At 48.4% G+C, this 19,370-nt stretch overlaps 1 protein-coding gene and 1 pseudogene across 5 annotated transcripts in view; both read left to right on the forward strand.

Moving 5' to 3' along the window:
• The first annotated feature begins 214 nt into the window (after positions 1 to 214).
• AP3B2 (adaptor related protein complex 3 subunit beta 2) overlaps positions 215 to 19,370 on the forward strand; it is a 50,490-nt gene continuing 31,334 nt past the window's right edge. For 3 of the 5 annotated variants that reach the window (XR_012415288.1, XM_005560319.3, XM_073996576.1), the window contains exon 1: positions 215 to 584. Coding sequence is in view for 3 of the 5 variants with exons in the window: in XM_005560319.3 (XP_005560376.1) it covers positions 472 to 584 (113 nt within the window). In the remaining 2 variants the exon portion in view is untranslated. Of the gene's footprint in view, positions 585 to 10,206; positions 10,464 to 19,370 lie in introns of those variants that run through there. The other 2 variants (XR_012415287.1, XM_065548326.2) reach the window with 1 other exon arrangement.
• Positions 17,564 to 18,490, forward strand: LOC141407225 (serine/arginine-rich splicing factor 9 pseudogene; annotated as a pseudogene).

The following is a 19,370-nucleotide window of genomic DNA, read 5'->3' on the forward strand; positions in this document are numbered from 1 at the left end:
AGCCCGTTCCGCGGAGGCCAGGTGGTCGGGAGTGGGGGCAGGTGTTCCGCATTCCCTGGAAGACGGTCCCAGCGTCCGTCCAGCTGCCTCGCCCACTTTCAGACCTGGAGATGAGCCAAGTCGCTTTAAAGGGCAGAAGACGCCCTGAAGGGAGGGCATTTCCGAGGGATGGGCGGGGCCAGGCCCTGCTGCACCGCCCCCGTCGCCTCCTCGCGGACTCGCCCTCCGCTGGGCTGGCGCTGGTGCCTTTAAGACCTCAGCGCGCGGCCCTGATTGAGAAATCCGCGCGCAGCCTCCGCCGCCGCACACTGTGGTCTCTGCTGAACCCCTGCCGCGCCGCCGGCCTCGCCAGCCCGGCCCGTACCGGCCCCGCCAGCCCGGCCCGTACCGGCCCGCGTTCCCTTCCTCGGCTTCAACCGGCCTCCGGCCCCGCAACCTCCTCCTCGGCGAAGTCTTCTCCCTGGCCGCCCCATGTCTGCCGCCCCCGCCTACAGCGAAGACAAGGGCGGCTCCGCTGGCCCCGGGGAGCCCGAGTACGGCCACGACCCCGCGAGCGGCGGCATCTTCTCCTCCGACTACAAGCGGTGAGGGAGCCCGTGAGGAGGCTCGCGGGAGGGCTGGGGCCGGGGCTGGTGCGAGGCGCGCGGGCACCATGGACAGCACCCGGACCCAGCGCCGCCCCGGCCGCGCCGACCGGAAGCCCGCCGAGCCCCCTCTTGCGGCCTGGAGCCCCGGCCCAGCGCGGGTAGCGCTGGCACCCCGGCCCCTAGGACGCGGCGCGGGGTGGATAGGGGCTGGCGGGGGATGGGCCACCTCGGTTTGGGGAGGAGAAACCCACCGGTTCCAGGTGTTTCTCTGGTTTGCAGCGTTGCGTTACGGGTTTCCTTCCTTTTTCGTGCTAGGCGGGTTGGCTTCCCAAAAATGTGGGGGAGGAGTCTGAGTCAGCGAACTTGAGTTTGAGCCTGGGGCCTCTCCAGGAAGGCAGGCCCTGGATGTTCTTGCACAGCCTCCCAGCCTGGCCCCTGCTGCAAATTCATTTCCCCTCCGGCTGGTCCCCATCTCCATCCAATCGTCACATTCCTGCTCCCGGCATTGCCCCTATAGTTCAACTCCACCTTCACACCCTCCCCCACCTTTGATTCTTTCGTTTGTTTCTTCATTTGTTTATTCGTAAATTCTGCTACAAGCATTTATGAAAAGCCAGCTGTGTCGAGTCCTGAACTAGTCACGGAATACAACTGTGAACATGAGACCCTTCTTGTCCTCAGGTTGCTCTTAGAGGGGAGCACAGATAAAGCAGTCAGGGACACTTGAGTGTAATGGGGGCTGTGGAAGCAGGGAGAGGACCTGGTCTCTGGTGCCAGAGAGAAGGGAGACAGGAGCCTGAGGTATGTTCCAGGCAGAGGAAAGGGCTTTCAGGAAGGTTGAGAGCCATCTGTGTGAGCCACTGGACTGACCAGAAAAGAGGGTGGGGAGGACTCCTGAAGGGTTTTAAGCAGGCGACATAATCAGATTTCTATTTTAGAAGGAACTCAGGCTGCTGCATTGTGGAGAAGAGATTGGAGGTGGGCCAGATTGAGCAAGAGACAAGCGAGGTGGGTCTTGAAGTTCACAGGCCGGGCATGATGGTGACCTAGACCAGGGGAGAGGCAGAAAATTTGAGGCTGTGGAAGAGGAGGAAGCCTCAGACATGATGATTAATTGGATATTGGGTGGGGGTTTGAGGGACGGGGGAGAAGATGAGGATTTTCATGCACATCTGTGTGAAGAGACCACCAAACAGGTTTTGTGTGAGCAATAAAACTTTTTAATCACCTGGGTGCAGGCAGGCTGAGTCTGAAAAAAGAGTCAGCAAAGGGAGATAGGGGTGGGGCCGTTTTATAGGATTTGGGTAGTCAAATTATAGTCAAAGGGGGTTGTTCTCTGGCGGTCAGGGGCAGGAGACACAAGGTGCTCAGTGGGGGAGTTTTTGAGCCAGGATGAGCCAGGAGAAGAAATTTCACAAGGTAGTGTCATCAGTTAAGACAGGAACAAGCCATTTTCACTTCTTTTGTGATTCTTTAGTTACTTCAGGCCATCTGGATGTATATGTGTAGGTCACAAGGGATATGATAGCTTAGCTTGGGCTCAGAGGCCTGACATTCCTGTCTTTTTATTAATAAGAAAAATAACATAAAATAGTGTTGACGTGTTGGCAGCAAAAATTTTGAGGGGGGTGGTATGGAGAGATACTGCTTCTCCAGAGCCTCAAAGGGCTGCTTCGAGCGGGATTAGGGGCAGCGTGGGAACCTAGAGTGGGAGAGATTAAGCTGAAGGAAGATTTTGTGGTAAGGGGTGATATTGTGAGGTTGTTAGAAGAAACATTTGTCTTATAGAATTATTGGTGATGGCCTGGATACAGTTTTGTATGAATTGAAAAACTAAATGGAATTTAGAGAAGGAGAAAAACAGGTATTAAAGGACTAAGAATTGGGAGGACCCAGGACATCCAATTAGAGTGCCCAAGGAGGTTCAGCATAGCCCTGCCAGCAAAGATCATTTATTTACTTTAAGAGGGAGTTAATAGTGGCGGTTTGAGGATAGCACCAGGAGACATCAGTTGTGATGGCTTGGAGAAGCAATGTAAACCAGCAGTGTAAACAAGAGCAGGGCATTTATGAGTAGTTGAGAACGGTGAATAGGAGTATGACTAGTCAGAAGATCGTAGGGATGACAAATTTTTTGGGGCACAGCCAAGTTGATCTGGTGTCTGGAATGAGACTGGGGCCTAATAAAAAGGAGTGTCCATACAGGAGCTCAAATGGGCTGTACCCTGTAGCATTCCGAGACAGCCCCGAATTCTGAGAAGGGCAAGTGGTAAAAGTATCGTCCAGTCCTTTTTAAGTTGGGGGCTGAGCTTGGTGACGTGTATTTTTAAAAGGCCATTAGTCTGTTCTACCTTTTCTGAAGATTGAGGACAGTAAGGGGTATGAAGGTTTCACTGAATACCAAGAGCCTGAGAAACTGCTTGGGTGATTTGACTAGTAAAGGCCGGTGTGTTATTGGACTGTATAGAGGTGGCAAGGCCAAACTGAGGAATTATGTCTGACAGAAGGGAAGAAATGACTGCAGTGGCCTTCTCAGACCCTGTGGGAAAGGCCTCTACCCATCCAGTGAAAGTGTCTACCCAGACCAAGAGGTATTTTAGTTTCCTGACTTGGGGCATGTGAGTAAAGTCAATTTGCTTGTCCTGGGCAGGGGTAAATCTCTGAGCTTGAGGTGTAGGGAAGGGAGGGGGCTTGAACAATCCCTGAGGAGTAGTAGAATAGCAGATGGAACACTGAGAAGTGATTTCCTTCAGGATAGATTTCCACAATGGAAAGGAAATGTGAGGTTCTAAGAGGCAGGCTAGTGGCTTGCAACCTACATGGAAGAGGTTATGAAATGACAACAGAATAGAATGGGCCTGTGAGGCTAGAAGGAGATATTTTCCTTGGGCTAAGAACCATTTGCCTTGTGTGGGAGGAGACTCATAAGTGGAAGTTTCAGTGGGGCGGTATGTGGGAGTGACTGAAGAGGAGAAAAACTGGCCATGAGGGACGGAAGTTGGAGCTACCTGCTTTTTTAGCTAAGTTATCAGCATAAACATTGCCCTGAGTGACGGGATCTTTTGATGGCCCTTGCAGTGAATGACTCCATCTTCCTTTGGAAGTAAATCTGCATTGAGGAGAGTTTTTATTAAAGAGGAATTAATGATGGAGGACCCTTGCATAGTGAGGAAACCTCTTTTCGTCCATATAACAGCATGGTGGTTCATGGTATGGAAGGCATATTTAGAGTCAGTATAAATATTGATGCATAGTCCCTTTGCAAGAGTGAGGGCCCGAGTTAAGGCAATGAGTTCGGCTTTCTGAGAGGTAGTGGAGGGGGGCAGAAAGTATATGTGTCAGGTGTGAGGAAGAAAATACATTTTGGAAGTTATGAGAACTGTCGAGAGTGAGTTGAGCATAGTTTGTGATTTTGAGGGCCTCTAAAAGTATTAAAGCAGTGGCAGCCGCCACACGCAGACATGCGGACTAGGCTAAAACAGTAAGGTCAAGTTGTTTGGACAGAAAGGCTACAGGGTGCGGTCCTGGCTGTTGTGTAAGAATTCTGACTGCACAGCCCTGCACTTTGGCTGTGTGTGATGAAAAAGGGTTGGGATGAGTTAGGGAGAGCTAGTGTGGGAGTAGCTTCTAGGGCTGTTTTTAAGGAACGGAAAGGAGTGGTGAAAGGATTTAGGATCTGTGGAATCAGCTAGGTTTGCTTTTGTGAGTTTATATGATGGTTTAGTCAGGATGGTAAAACTAGGTATCCAAAGGCAGAAGTATCTAACTATGCCTAGGAAGGAAAGGAGCTGTTATTTCGTAGAAGGGATTGGGGTTTGGGAGATTAGCTGGACATGATCAGCAGGGAAAGCACGTGTGTTTTCATGAGAATTATGCTGAGATAGGTAGCAGATGAGGAAGAAATTTGGGCTTGACTGAAGTAATGGGGGCTGTCTGTGAAGCCTTGCGGCAGTACAGCCCAGGTAGTTTGCTGAGCCTGATGGGTGTCAGGGTCAGTCCAAGTGAAAGTGAAGAAAGGCTGGGATGAAGGGTGCAAATGAATAGTAAAGAAAGCATGTTTGAGATCCAGAACAGAATAATGGGTTGTGGAGGGAGGTTTTAAGGATAAGAGAGTATATGGGTTTGGCACCATGGGGTGGATAGGCAAAACAACTTGGTTGATAAGATGCAGATCCTGAACTAACTTGTAAGACTTGTCCGACTTTTGGACAGGTAAAACGGGGGAATTGTAAGGAGAGTTTATAGGCTTTAAAAGGCCATGCTGTAACAGGCGAGTGATAACAGGCTTTAATCCTTTTAAAGCCTGCTGTGGGATGGGATATTGGCGTTGAGCAGGGTAAGGGTGATTAGGTTTTAATGGGATGGTGAGGGGTACATGATCGGTTGGTTGCCAAGGAGGGAATAGAGGTGTCCTATGCTTGAGGATTAAGGTGGGGAGATACAAGGGGAGGATGCGAAGGAGGCTTTGAACTGGGGAAAAGGGCAGCAATGAGGTGTGGCTGTAGCCTAGGAATAGTCAGGGAAGCATATAATTTAGTTAAAATGTCTCGACCTAATAAGGGAACTGGGCAGGTGGGGATAACTGAAAAGGAGTGTGTAAAAGAATATTGTCCAAGTTGGCACCAGAGTTGGGGAGTTTTAAGAGGTTTAGAAGCCTGGCCATCAATACCCACAACAGTTATGGAGGCAAAGGAAATAGGCCTTTGAAAAGAAGGTAATGTGGAGTTGGTAGCCTCCATTGATTAAGAAGGCGACAGATTTACCCTCCACTGTAAGAGTTACCCAAAGCATCTGTGATGGTCCAGGAAGCTTCCGAGGTGATTGGGCACCATCAGTCTTCAGCCGCTAAGCTGAGAAGATTTGGGAAGGAATCAGTCAGAGGGCATTGGGCCAGAGCTCCAGGGGTTCTGGGAGTGGCTGCCGGGTGAGTTGGACAGTCCGATTTCCAGTGGGGTCCCGCACAGATGGGACAAGGCTTAGGAGGAATCCCAGGCTGCGGGCATTCCTTGGCCCAGTGGCCAGATTTCTGGTACTTGAAGCAAGATCCTGATGGATAAGGTCCTATAGGAATGCTTGACTGCTGCAGCTTAGGCATTTTGAAGTTCTTGTGTGCTGGAGATGTGGCTAGGGTTTCTCTCACAGTGGAGGCAAGGAATTGCAACTCAGAAATACACTGTTACTTGGCTGCCTCTATTCTATTATTGTACACCTTGAAGGTGAGGTTAATGAAGTCCTGTTGTGGGGTTTGAGGGTCAGAATTTAAATTTTGGAGTTTTATGTAGTGTTGGGAGCAGATTGGGTAATAAAATGTATATTGAGAATAAGATAGCCTTTTGACCTTTTAGGACTAGGGCTGTAAAGCGTCTCAGGGTTGCTGCGAAACGAGCCATGAACTGGGCTGGGTTTTTATATTTGATGAAAAAGAACCTAAATGCTAACTGATTTGGGAGAGGTCGGATAAAGAAAAAGGAGCATTAACCTTGACTATTTCTTTAGCTCCAGCCACCTCTTTAAGAGGAAATTGTTGGGCAGGTCGGGGAGGGCTAGTCGTGGAACAAAACTGTAAGCTGGACTGGGTGTGGGGAGAGGAGGTGATAGGATTATAGGGCAGAGGAGCAGAAGCTGAGGAAGAATTGGAGTCTGATTCAGCCTGGTGGGGAGCCACCTGAGGAGTATTCTGGGGATGAGGTGAGAGGTCAGATGGGTTGGTAGAAAAGGAAGATCGAAAAGACTCAGCAATGCTTGGGGTTGGGACTGAGGGGACAGGCAGGAGGGAAAGAAAGAGGATTTGGGACGAGTCGCATTGGGAACAGAGACTAGGGAGGGACGATGTGTAAAAGAATGCCTGAACATCAGGCACCACAGACCATTTGCCCGTTTTACGACAAGAATTACCTAGATCTTGTAGGATGGAAAAATCGAAAGTGCCGTTTTCTGGCTATTTTGAATCATTGTCGAGTTTCTATTGGGGTTAAGCGGCATTGCAGAAGAAAATAAGGCATTTAGGTTTTAGGTCAGGTGTGAATTGAAGAGGTTTTAAGTTCTTGAGAACACAGGCTAAGGGAGAAGAAGGAGGAATGGAGGGTGGAATGTTGCCCATAGTGATGGAAGCAAGCTCAGAGAAAAGAGAGGGTAGAGACATGGAGAGAAGGGGTGGGTGGTGCTTGCCCCCCAGGAAAGTGGAGAGAAAAGAGAGGGTAGAGACACAGAGAGAAGGGGTCAGGGGTGCTTGCCCCCTAGGAAAGTGGAGAAGGGGTGGGGGTGCTTGTCCCCCAAAAAGTGGTGCTTGCCACAAAGGGTGAAGGATCAAGGCAGTCATCCCTGTGGTGATCAGACACCTCCAAAACGTGGGTGAATAATCAAGCAGGCGTCCCCACAGTGATTAAACACCAAGGGAAGACTGTCTTCCTGAGTCCGTGACCGGTGCTGGAGTTTTGGGTTCACGGATAAAACGCATCTCCTCTGTCTCTACCAGAAAAGGAAAGGAACTGAAATTAAGAGAAGGGAGAGACTGAAAGATGGCGCCAAGATTGAAAGGAGAAAGAGGTTGAGGGATAGTGAGAGGGGCTGGAGAAGAGAGTAAAAAGAGGCCGCTTATCCTATTTAAAATTGGTGAGATACTCCTTGGGCTGGTTTGTCTGAGGACCCGAGGTTGTAGGTTGATCTTTCTTTTCAGAGCAAAGAGCAGGAGGACAGGAGATTCATCTCCCAAGGGAGGTCCCCCGATCCAAGTCATGGCACCAAATTTCATGCACGTCCATGTGAAGAGACCACCAAACAGGCTTTGTGTGAGCAATAAAGCTTTTTATCACCTGGGTGCAGGCAGGCTGAGTCTGAAAAAAGAGTCAGCAAAGGGAGATAGGGGTGGGGCCGTTTTATAGGATTTGGGTAGTCAAATTATAGTCAAAGGGGGTTGTTCTCTGGTGGGCAGGGGCCGGAGACACAAGGTGCTCAGTGGGGGAGCTTTTGAGCCAGAATGAGCCAGGAGAAGGAATTTCACAAGGTAGTGTCATCAGTTAAGACAGGAACAAGCCATTTTCACTTCTTTTGTGATTCTTCAGTTCCTTCAGGCCCTCTGGATGTATAGTGCAGGTCAGAGGGGATATGATGGCTTAGCTTGGGCTCAGAGGGCTGACAAGAATGTTACTCAGGTTACTAGTTCCTGCAACTGGATGGATGATGGTGTAATTGGAAATAAAGATGTTACAAGTAAATTTGTGGAAAATTAATGTTGAGCCCAGCTTTGGACATACTGAGATTGTAAACTCTGAGGGACATATTACCCTATTAGGTAGCTGGATATTACGATTTTGGTTCCAGGAGAGAGATTAGGGAATTATTAACATATATATGTTAATTAAAGCCACAGAAGTGAAGATAACTCAGGGAGAAGGTATAAAATGAGTTCAGACACTGCATAAGTCAGAACCCTGAAGATACCAACATCAGAGGTGACCAGAGAACAGTGGAAAGTGTTTCAGGGTACCCAAGAAGTGAACTAAAAGCTGAAAGAAAACAGTGTAATTTCAAGGAGGGAGTGGTCAGTAGTTTCAATGCCCATTAAGGTCAAATCAAACAAGGAAAAAAAATTATGACCATTGGTTGACAAAGAAGAGCTCAATTCCTTTCTACTCTATTCCCCACCTTCTGCCCTGGGAGACAAATTCTGGCAAAATGTGGAGAACAGGAGCTAGATTATTTATTTCCCAACATTCTGTTGTACATGATTTAAAACATACAGAAAAATGAAATTAATAGTACAATGAACACATGTATATCATATGTCTAGATTCAACCGTCATTGACATCGTGCCATATTTGCTTTATCTAACTATCTATTCGTATACTTTTTTTGGTTGAACCATTTTAAGTTGCAGAGATCATGACCCTTCAACTCCAAATTCTAAATCGGCATCTAAAGCCAGATTTAAATGAATAAAGGATCACATAGGAGGTGAATAGATAAAACAGTGGATGGGAATTTTGCTTTCAAGAAATTTGACTGTAAAAGAGAAAGCTGCTGGAGGAGAACCTCAGTTCAAGGAAGTTTGTCTATTTTGTTATTTTGGGTTTTTTTGTTTGTTTGTTTCCTAAAATGTATGACTCCATGTTTTTGTTTATTGTTAATATTAGACTGGGAGAGCCTCGAGCAAGTTTAACTGCTGATGGGAAGGAGCAATTGGTGAGAAAGAGGCTGAAGGGAAGAAAGGAAGTACAGAACGCTGAGTGATGGGAGGGGGGGAGGCTTACTGAGCTGGATGGGAGGTCTAGCCTGGAAGCGGGGAGGACCAGCTCTGCCTAGAGGGAAGAGGGCAGGAGGAGAGGAGAGTATAATGCAGATGGAGACTGGGTACAGTGGCTCATGCCTGTAATTCTAGCACTTTGGGAAGCCGAGGCGGGCAGAGCACTTGAGATCAAAAGTTTGAGACTAGCCTGGCCAACATGTCGAAACCCCCTCTCTACTAAAAATATAAAAATTAGCCAGTTGTGGTAACGAATGCCTGTAATCCCAGCTACTCAGGAGGCTGAAGCAGGAGAATCACTTGAACCGGGGAGGCGGAGATTACAGTGAGCTGAGATGGCACCACTGCACTCCAGCCTGGGCAACAGAGTGAGACTCCATCTCTAAATAAATAAATAAGTAAATAAATGCAGATGGATGGGAGTCTGGGGCAGGGAGATACAGGGGATTTCATCTAAAGCCTTTCCCTTTTTTGGGAACCAGGTAGTGAAGCCATAAGGGCAAGGCTGGGAATGGGGACTTGAGGGTCAAAGGGGTTTCAAATACAGTGAATAAAGCCAGCCAGGCCAGGTGCAGTGACTCACACCTGTAATCCCAGCACTTTGGGAGGCTGAGGTGGGCAGATCACCTAAGGTTGGGAGTTTCAGACCAGCCTGACCAACATGGAGAAACCACGTCTCTACTAAAAATACGAAAGTTAGCCAGGCGTGGTGGCGTATGCCTGTAATCCCACCTACTTGGGAGGCTGAGGCAGGAGAATCGCTTGAACCCAGGAGACGGAGGTTGCAGTGAGCCGAGATCATGCCATTGTACTCCAGCCTGGGCAACAAGAGTGAAACTTGATCTCAAAAAAAAAAAAAAAAAAAAAAAAGCCACCCACCACTGGCAGGCCAGTGGCATTAGAGACTAGTGGGACAAGAGGGCCAAGGATGTGAGCCAGTTGGAGGGATGGACACAGGGGTTGTGGGGGAGGGTGCTAGGAGGAAGTAGAGATAAAAGAAGGTTGATGGGAAGGAATAAATCAAGTATTGGTTCTGGAAAGGCAGGTGAGGATTAAGATGCCTAGGGTCAGTGAGAAGAGGGTATATAAGATTTCTCAGGAGGCTGCAGTCTAATTGTGGTGGTGGGATTGGAGCTGAAGAGGGCATCTCTCACCTCTCTATCAACTCCACTGACCCTCTAGTCCCTTGCCCAGAGACTGGGGGTAGGCTTGGTCCCCCGTCCCTGCCCTTCTGTCCCTCCGGAGGCCTTGTCTCTGAGCAGTGAAAAGGAAACCGGAGCCTCCCTCCCTGCCAGTATCTGGTTACCAAGTTTTGGGGGCGGGCCGTCTGGCAACTATGACAGGAGCCCCAGTGCCCTGGCCAGCTCAGTCCTATCCTGGAGAAGGACCTGATGCAGCGATTCCTTCAGCTCCCGGGGGCGGTGGTGAGGCCCAGGGTCAGAGGGGCCTGCGGAGCTGATCGAGAGGCTGCTAGCCCTGTGCTGGCTCCCGAAGGTGGGCCACCGCCCTGGTACCAGGCCTTGGAGCCTGAGGAGCTTCGGTGGCTGCAGGCCCAGGAGGAAGACACGACCCCAGAAGCATCTCTGGAAGGACCTTGCCCAGAGGCTGGCCAGAGCCAAAGCCAGCCACTACGGTATAGAGGAACCCACAGGAACCCCCTACTCACACAGCCAGGAAGGCTAGGGATGGGCAGCTGCACTCAGCCCAGATATCTTCAGGACCCACCTCCTCAGACAGAGGCTTAGGCTGGCATTTAGGGTCCAGGCTGGGCAGAGAAGGTGGTCAGGGGCACAGTATGGGGGCTGAGGGTATGAGTGAGGAGAGGAGGATAGTAAAATATTTGAGGGTTGAGGTCCCACCTTGACCTTTTCCTCCCCATAGGCCCCTACTGGAGTGGGCTCTGGATGAGGTTTGGGGACAGGATAAAGCACAGACAGGGTTTGGCCAGCCACTGCCTGCCAGTAGACTGGAACTTAGGTGGTAAGAGGTGGCAGGGAGGTGTATATCAAGGGAGGTGAGCATGACTGACCTCCAGTGCCATGCTGGACCCCCTGGCTGGCTCCAGCCACCCCCAGAAGAGTCCCTCAGGCTAGGTCAGACTAGGGGTCAGGTCAGAGTGAGCCCAGTGTAAGGGGATCTGACTATGGGAGATAATGTTTCATGGCCTTAGGGTGGTGTTGTGCCTTAGTCCCTGTGTCTGCCTCTTGGGAATGGAAGCTGGTGGGAGTGAGGATGAGAGGCCCAGGGCGGTCTCACCGTAGGTGGTTGCTGTGGTCTGTGTCAGTGCATAGGTCTGTGTCAGTGCATATTCCACAGTCAATCTTGCCTGTGCTGGCTGCTTTAGGCCCAGTGGTTCTGCCCTCTCTCATTCCCCTTCAGGGGCCTGGAATGTACTCACTAGGCTGGGTGGGGAGGATGCCTTGGAGTGTGTGCATTTGACAGGCACATGTGGCATTTTTGGGTGTGGTGAGGAAGGGAATACCCAGAGTTAAAGGAGATTGGGCAAACTTGGCCCTCCTTCCACGGAAGCCCAGGGAAAAGCTGTCCCAGGGTGACCCCTCAGAAGGGGATCAGGGGACTCCTGGGGTTGGATATATTTGATCTTAGAAGCCTACATTTATCATCAAAAATCTCAACTAGGAGTCCACTGGACCATTTTGGTGAATGAGACTGGAGAGACCAAGTTTGGTCCAAGTTGTCTGTGTATTAGATGTGACTGTGGCGTGTGTATTGGGGGGAAACATGTGTGGTGTGTGTGTCTCTATGGGGGTGTGGGGCAGCAGGGAGAGATCTTGTGATATGTGCCTGTGGGGTACATGTATGGGATATGTGTGTCTCTATGAGGGTGTGGGAGAGTGGGGATAGGTCTCGTGGTGGTATATGTCTGGGGGGTTTGTAGGTGTGTAGGTGAGTTGTGTGGGTGTCCAAGTGTGGGGGTTTGTGTATGTAGAGTTTTTCTATGGTAGGTGTCTATATGTGGGGGAGTGTGTTTCTCCGGGTGTTGTGTAGGCAGGATTTTGTGGGTTTATGTATGGATTCTACGAGTGTCTGTGGGGCCTGTAGGTATGTTTGTATGAGCTGTCCGTGAGGTGTAGGTATGTCTGTCAGGGGACATGGGAGTGTCTGTGGTATATGTGGGTGGTATCAATGTGTAGTTGTCTGTGGGGTGTGTGTACGGAGGATCCTGGGGTGCAGTGTTGTGCATTTGTATCTCAGGGAAGCTGGTGCCCAGCTCTGTCATTGTTCCTAGGCCCTCGGTGCTGCCCAGGCCTACCCAGCTCAATGGTCGGTACCTATGCCCATGCCCCAGGTGTCCTGAGCTCAGCCTCCTACCCACTAAGAAACTCACAGTCTCATCTGTGTTTGGGAGGGTAAGAGGGTGATTATCTTTGGGCCCTGGCCTGACCCTGGGAGAGTAGATGTCCTCGGATTTGGGGGACATTCTCCCAGGTGGGGGAGTTTCAGATAACATGATGGGGCTCGATATTTTCTTCTGTCCTCACATGACAGATAGTGAGGGCCTCAGATAATGCTGGAAGGCATCATCTTTCTATTTTGCTTTCCATAAAAAATCTCTTTAGGAAAGACAGTTTCTAAAATTCTTGGGATAGTGACTTCTTAGTGCTTCTCTTCTCATTTGACATTAGGTACTCACGCATTTCTGCAGCCCTGTGACTAAGGCGCGTGTTGTATCGGGTTCTCTTCCTCTCAGCATTTGTCACTCATTTCTTAGCATTAGCAGCAGTCATTTGCCTCTTTATGGCTGTTACCATGTTCTTTCCTCTCCTAACAGAAAACATTTCTGATTTTCTGTCATTTCTAAATGTTGCATGTCTGTGACTAACTTTGCACACAATAATTTTTTTTTTTTTTTGACGGAGTCTCAATCTGTTGCCCCGGCAGGAGTGCAGTGGTGCGATGTTGGCTCACTGCAGGCTCCGCCTCTTGGGTTCATGCCTTTCTCCTGCCTCAGCCTACCGAGTAGCTAGGACTACAGGCACCCACCACCACGCCTGGCTAATTTTTTTTGTATGTTTAGTAGAGACGGGGTTTTACCATGTTAGCAGGATGGTCTTGATCTCCTGGCCTTGTGATCCGCCCGCCTCGGCCTCCCAAAGTGCTGGGATTACAGGCGTTAGTCACTGTGCCCAGCCTGATTTTTAATTTTTATCACTGGTGATATTTCTCAAGCTGAATTCTTGTGCCTGGGTCAAAGCTGTGGGTTACCAGAGTGTCATCTGCGAAATTAGTTTGTGTGAGTCCCCACACACAGCTGCTCGCCACATTTTGGAATTGTCTTGGCAACATATGAGTGCATCAGTTTCATACAACTCTATCAGCTGTATATAGACACATTCTTTTTTCATGGGTTTATTCACAATTCTCTGATCACTTCTTGATCATCCTCTGAGTATGGTTAGGCACATTGTTCACGTGCACAAGGGCATCTGGCCAAGGAATACCAGCCCATGATCCACACATGGAACAGGGAGCAACAGCTCAGGGCTGTGTCTACCTGGAGAGGCATGCAGATGGCAGATGGGCTTGTAGCAGCCCTGACAGTGAATGCTGGAGAGAGACCTTATACATGTATATCAGTTCCTTTTTTTCTTTTTTTGAGATGGAGTATCACTCTGTCGCCCAGGCTGGAGTGTAGTGGCACGATCTCGGCTCACTGCAACCTCCGCCTCCTGGGTTCAAGTGATTCTTGTGCTTCAGCCTCCTGAGTAGCTGGGATTACAGGTGTGTACCACCATACTCGGCTAATTTTTGTATTTTTAGTAGAGATGGGGTTTCACCATCTTGGCCAGGCTAATCTCAAATTCCTGACCTTAAGTGATCTGCCCACCTTGGCCTCCAAAAATGCTGGAATTACAAGCGTGAGCCACCACGCCTGGCCTCTATTTTGAATATTAAACTTTTATTTACCATATCCCAAATATTTTTCCTTTTGTTGCTCTTATGGGCTGATTTGTGTCCCTCCAAAATGCATATGTTGAAGTCCTAGCCCCCAGTACCTCAGAATGTTACCTTTGAGGTGATTAAGTTAAAACGAGGTTATTAAGGGGGGCCCTAATCTAGTATGACTGACTTCTTTATAAGAAGAGGAAATTTGGATATAGGCATGCAGAAGGAAGACCATGTGAAGACACAGAAGATGGTTGTAAGAGACAGAAAAACCCAAAGTGTGTTTCTCCTACTCTCATACACACCACTCACCAGAGAGTGCTTCACCTCTGGCCACAAAAATGGGTGGAGATTTCTCCCCACCAACAACCTGTTCTCCAGTGGACACTAACTGGGTGTTCTGTAATTCAAGTCAATCTAGTTTTAGATTTTTTAGGTTAAGGGCTCAGTGCCACAAGACTGCCTTCTGTTTCAGATGCCAATTGCAAGTGGTAAGTTGTCACCTATACTTCTGACCAACTGGCTATAAATCAGGGGTTCCCATGCCCTCCTCCTTGGGTTCAACTCTGTGAGTGGCTCACAGAACTCAGGGAAACTTTATTTATATTTACCCATTTATTATAAAGGATACAGACAAAAACCAGATGAAGAGATGCATAGGGAGAGGTATGGAAGCGGGGGCGCAGAGCGCCCATGCCCTCTCCAGGCACTCCACCCTCCAGGCACCTTCACATGTTCCACAATCTGGAAGCTCTCCAAACCCTGTCCTCTTGGGTTTTCATGAAGGCTTCATGATTGATCGCATCTTTGGCCATGTGATCAATTCAACGATCAGCCCCACTCCCCATTCCCCAGAGGTCAAATAGTGGGATTGAAAGTTTCAACCCTTGGCTGGGCGCAGCGGCTCATGCCTATAATCCTAGCATGTTGAGAGGCCAAGGCGGGTGGATCACTTGAGGTCAGGAGTTCAGGACCAGCCTGGCCAACATGATGAAACCCTATCTCCATTAAAAATACAAAAATTTGCCAGGAGTGGTGGTAGGTGCCTGTAGCTACCCCAGCTACTTGGGAGGCTGAGGCAGGAGAATTGCTTCAACCCAGAAGGCGGAGGTTGCAGTGAGCTGAGATTGCACCACTGCACTACTGCACCACTCCAGCCTTGGCAACAGAGCAAGACTCAGTGTCAAAAAAAAAAAAAAAAAGAAAAAAGTTCCAACCATCTAATAACAAAAGATGCTTCTATCACCCAGGAAATTCCAAGGGATTTCCATGTCAGATGTTCCTATCACTCAGGAAGTTATAAAGGTCTTAGGATTGCTGCGTGAGGAACTGGGTGGAAGACCAAATATTAGGACAAAAGTTATTCTAGCGTCGCTATCGTCAAGAGTTTTAGGAGCTCTGTCTCAGAAATGGGGTATAGAGACCAAATATATATATTTCTTTACAATATCACAAGAGCCATCTACAAGCCAAAGAGAGAGGCTGTAGAAGAAACTAATCCTGTTGACATTTTAATCTCAGCCTTCCAGCCTCCAGAACTGTGAGCAAATAAATTTATGTTGTTCAAGCCACCGTCTGTAGAACTTTCTGGTTTTTTTTTTAGAGATAGGTTCTTGCTCTGTTGCTTAGGCTGGAGTGCAGTAGAACGATCATAGCTCACTGTAGCCTCCAACATCTTGGTGGAAGTGTTCCTCCCACCTCAGCCTCCTGAGTAGCTGGGACTACGGGCACGTGCCACCATGCCTGGCTAATTTTTTTATTTTTGTAGAATTAGGATCTGACTGTGTTGCCCAGGCTGGTCCCAACTCCTGAGCTCAAGCAATCAATCCTTCTGCCTCAGTCTCCCAAAGTGCTGGGGTTACAAGTGTGAGCCCTGGCCTGTGGTTCTTTGTTATGGTGGTTCTAGGAAGCTAGTATAGTTGCCTTATTCTTCTCATATATTTAGTTTTTAGATTCCAAAGTTTAAAAATTAAACCTAGGCCCGGCACAGTGGCTCACACTCGTAATCCCAGCACTTTGGGAGGCTGAAGCAGGCAAATTACTAGAGTCCAGGAGTTTGAGACCAGCTTGGTCAACATGGCGAAACATCATCTCTACTAAAATACAAAAAATTTGCCAGGCATGGTGGTGTACGCCTGTAATCTCAGCTATTTAGGAGGTTGTGGCATGAGAATCACTTGAACCCAGTAGGCCGAGGCTGCAGTGAGCCAAGATTGCGCCACTGCACTCCAGCCTGGGCAGCAGAGTGAGACTTTGTCTCAAAAAAAAAAAAAAAAAAAAAAAAAAGGGCTGGGCGCAGTGGCTCACCCCTGTAATCCCAGCACTTTGGGAGGCTGGGGTGGGCGGATCACCTGAGGTCGGGAGTTCGAGACCAACCTGACCAACATGGAGAAACCTCGTCCTACTAAAAATACAAAAATTAGCTGGGAATGGTGGCACACGCCTGTAATCCCAGCTATTCAGGAGGCTGAGGCAGGAGAATCGCTTGAACCTGGGAGGCGGAGGTTGCCGTGAGCCAAGATTGCGCCATTGCACTCCAGCCTAGGCAACAAGAACGAAACTCCGTCTCAAAGAAACAAAAACAAATACAAATTAAACCTAGCCATATTGTTGCTAATAATTTTATGACCTTAATAAAATCTTCCCTTCTTTTGTATTTAAAAATAATTTAACTGTTAAGCAAATGTGGGATTTATTTTGGGGTGAAATATGTATACAAGTTAAATTATTTGCTGCTGGCCAGATGTGGTGGTTCATGCCTGTAATCTCAGGGCTTTGGGAGGCTGACGCGGGTAGATCACTTGAGGTCAGGAGTTTGAGACTAGCCTGAACAACACATGGTGAAACCCTGTCTCTACTAAAAATACAAAAATTACCTGAGCGTGGTGGCGCATGCCTGTAATCCCAACTACTTGGGAGGCTGAGGCAGGAGAATCACTTGAACCCAGGAGACAGAAGTTCCAGTGACCCGAGATTGAGCCATTTTACCCCAGCCTGGGCAATGAGAGCAAAATTCCATCTCAAAAAAAAAAAAAAAATGCTGCAAAGCAGTTGTCTCAATAGCATTTATTTAAGTGGGGGTGGGGGGGCGAGGTTCTTTCTTTCTTAGATAAGTTATTGGTTCCTAATTTATCAAGTTAGACCTTTTATGAAATTCCCTCCATGACCTTTGACCTTCTGGTTTTAACTTGGTACCAAACAGCTTTTATCATTGTCTCGTGGTTTTATGTTTTGAAGTCCAATAGGGTGAGTGGTCTATCATTACTCCCTTCTTTTCTCAAAAACATTCTTTGGAGTTCTTACCTACTGATTTTTTTTTCCAGATGAATTTTGCTGTCACTTCAAAAAGTTTGACAAAATGTTCCCTTTGAAATTTCAATTTTTTGAAATGAAGTATGAGATCCAAAAAAAGAAAGAAACCTGTGTATTGGCTCAGCACTACCCTTATTCCTCTCAGCCAAGCGCAAGGGATCACTTATTCAAATCTTTATTCATCCCACTAGAGTTTAATAACTTCCTTGAATGGCTGTTCAGTGGTTCAGTGACAGGTCTGGCTTTTGTTGTGAGGCCATCTATGGAGTCTCTGGGACCCTTCCAGTCCCTGGAATCAGTTTGGTCTGAGAGGTTAGGCCTTGGAAACATACTGGAGGCAGGGCAAGGGCACCCTGCTCTTGTTTTGGCATCTACCTCTTTTCCGCTGGTCCTTCTCATCCATCCAACTGGTCCTTTTCCCTGAGCCGGGTCCATACTTTCCCACCCCAAACCCTTCCTCTTGTCTCTTTTCTCTCTGTTCCTGGCTACATTCATTTCCTACACTGCTGTATCAGAAGTACCACAATTGCGCCTCGTTCCCACAATGCAGTGCGACTGAGCGCCTCAGAGCCCGCGGGGACGCTGCCGGGGGCGGGGGCGGGTCGTGCTGAGGCAGCGGCCCGCGGGCCCGTGGCGTCGAGCGGTGCGGATGTTGGGCTGGGCGGATGAGCGAGAATGAGTGAGGGTGATGGGTGCATCTACGTGGTGGGCCTTCCGACCGACGTGCGCGAGAAGGACCTGGAAGACTTTTTCTACAAGTACGACCGCATCCACGAAATCGAGCTCAAGAACTGGCACGGCCTTGTGCCCTTTGCCTTCGTGCACTTTGAGGACCCCCGAGATGCAGAGGATGCTATTTATGGAAGAAATGGTTATGATTATGGCCAGTGTTGGCTTCGTGTGGAGTTCCCCAGGACTTATGGAGGTCGGGGTGGGTGGCCCCATGGTGGGGGGAATTGACCTTCTACAAGAAGATCTGATTTCCGAGTTCTTGTTTCAGCACTTCCTCCATCAGGCAGCTGGCAGGACCTGAAGGATCACATGCGAGCAGTTTGGGATGTCTGTTATGCCCACGTGCAGAAGGATGGTGTGGGGATGGTTGAGTATCTCAGAAAAGCAGACATGGAATATGCCCTGCGTAAACTGGATGACATCAAATTCTGCTCTCATGATAGTGAAACTTCCTACATCCGAGTTTATCCTGAGAGAAGGACCAGCTATGGCTACTCACGGTCTCGGTCTGGGTCAAGGGGCCGTGACTCTCCATACTAAAGCAGGGGTTTCCCCACACCACTTCTCTCCTTTCAGGCCCTACTGAGACAGGTGATGGGAATTTTTTCTTTATTTTTTAGGGTAACTGAGCTGCTGTGTGCTCAGAATCTACATTCCAGATTGAGGATTCAGCGTCTTAGGAAATTGTTTTAATTTTTTTTTTTAAATAAGAAAAAAAACTACATAATTTCTACCAGGGCCATATTAGCAGTGAAACATTTTGAACTGCAGAAATTGTGGTTTTGGTTCAGAAACAAGTTGTATATTTTTCACTCCTGATTATGGGAAAAAAATCAGTTCTGTCTTCGTGGGTTGCTCTGCTATAGAGATCAACAGTTACTGTGACTGAGTTGGCCCATTCTGTTTAGAAATGTATTTTAAATGTTTAGAAAAATGCTCATCATCACTGGCCATCAGAGAAATGCAAATCAAAACCACAATGAGATACTATCTCACACCAGTTTGAAGGGTGATCATTAAAAAGTCAGGAAACAACTGGTGCTGGAGAGGATGTGGAAAAATAGGAACACTTTTATACTGTTGGTGGGAGTGTAAACTAGTTAAAACCATTGTGGAAGACAGTGTGGCGATTCCTCAAGGATCTAGAACTAGAAATACCATTTGACCCAATGATCCCATTACTGGGTATATACCCAAAGGATTATAAATCATGCTACTATAAAGACACATGCACACGTATGTTTATTGCGGCACTATTCACAATAGGAAAGACTTGGAACAAACCCAAATGTCCATCAGTGATAGACTGGATTAAGAAAATGTGGCATGGCCGGGTGCGGTGGCTCATGCCTATAATCCCAGCACTTTGGGAGGCTGAGGCAGGTGGATCACGAGGTCAGGAGATCGAGACCATCTGGGCTAACACGGTGAAACCCTGTCTCTACTAAAAATACAAAAAATTAGCCAGGTGTGTTGGTGGCGGACTGTAGTCCCAGCTACTTGGGAGACAGGCAGGAGAATGGCGTGAACCCGGGAGGTGGAGCTTGCAGTGGGCCAAGATCGTGCCACTGCGCTCCAGCCTGGGCGA

Source organism: Macaca fascicularis, chromosome 7 (assembly GCF_037993035.2).
Source record: "Macaca fascicularis isolate 582-1 chromosome 7, T2T-MFA8v1.1".
In the NCBI taxonomy this organism is placed as follows: domain Eukaryota; kingdom Metazoa; phylum Chordata; class Mammalia; order Primates; family Cercopithecidae; genus Macaca; species Macaca fascicularis.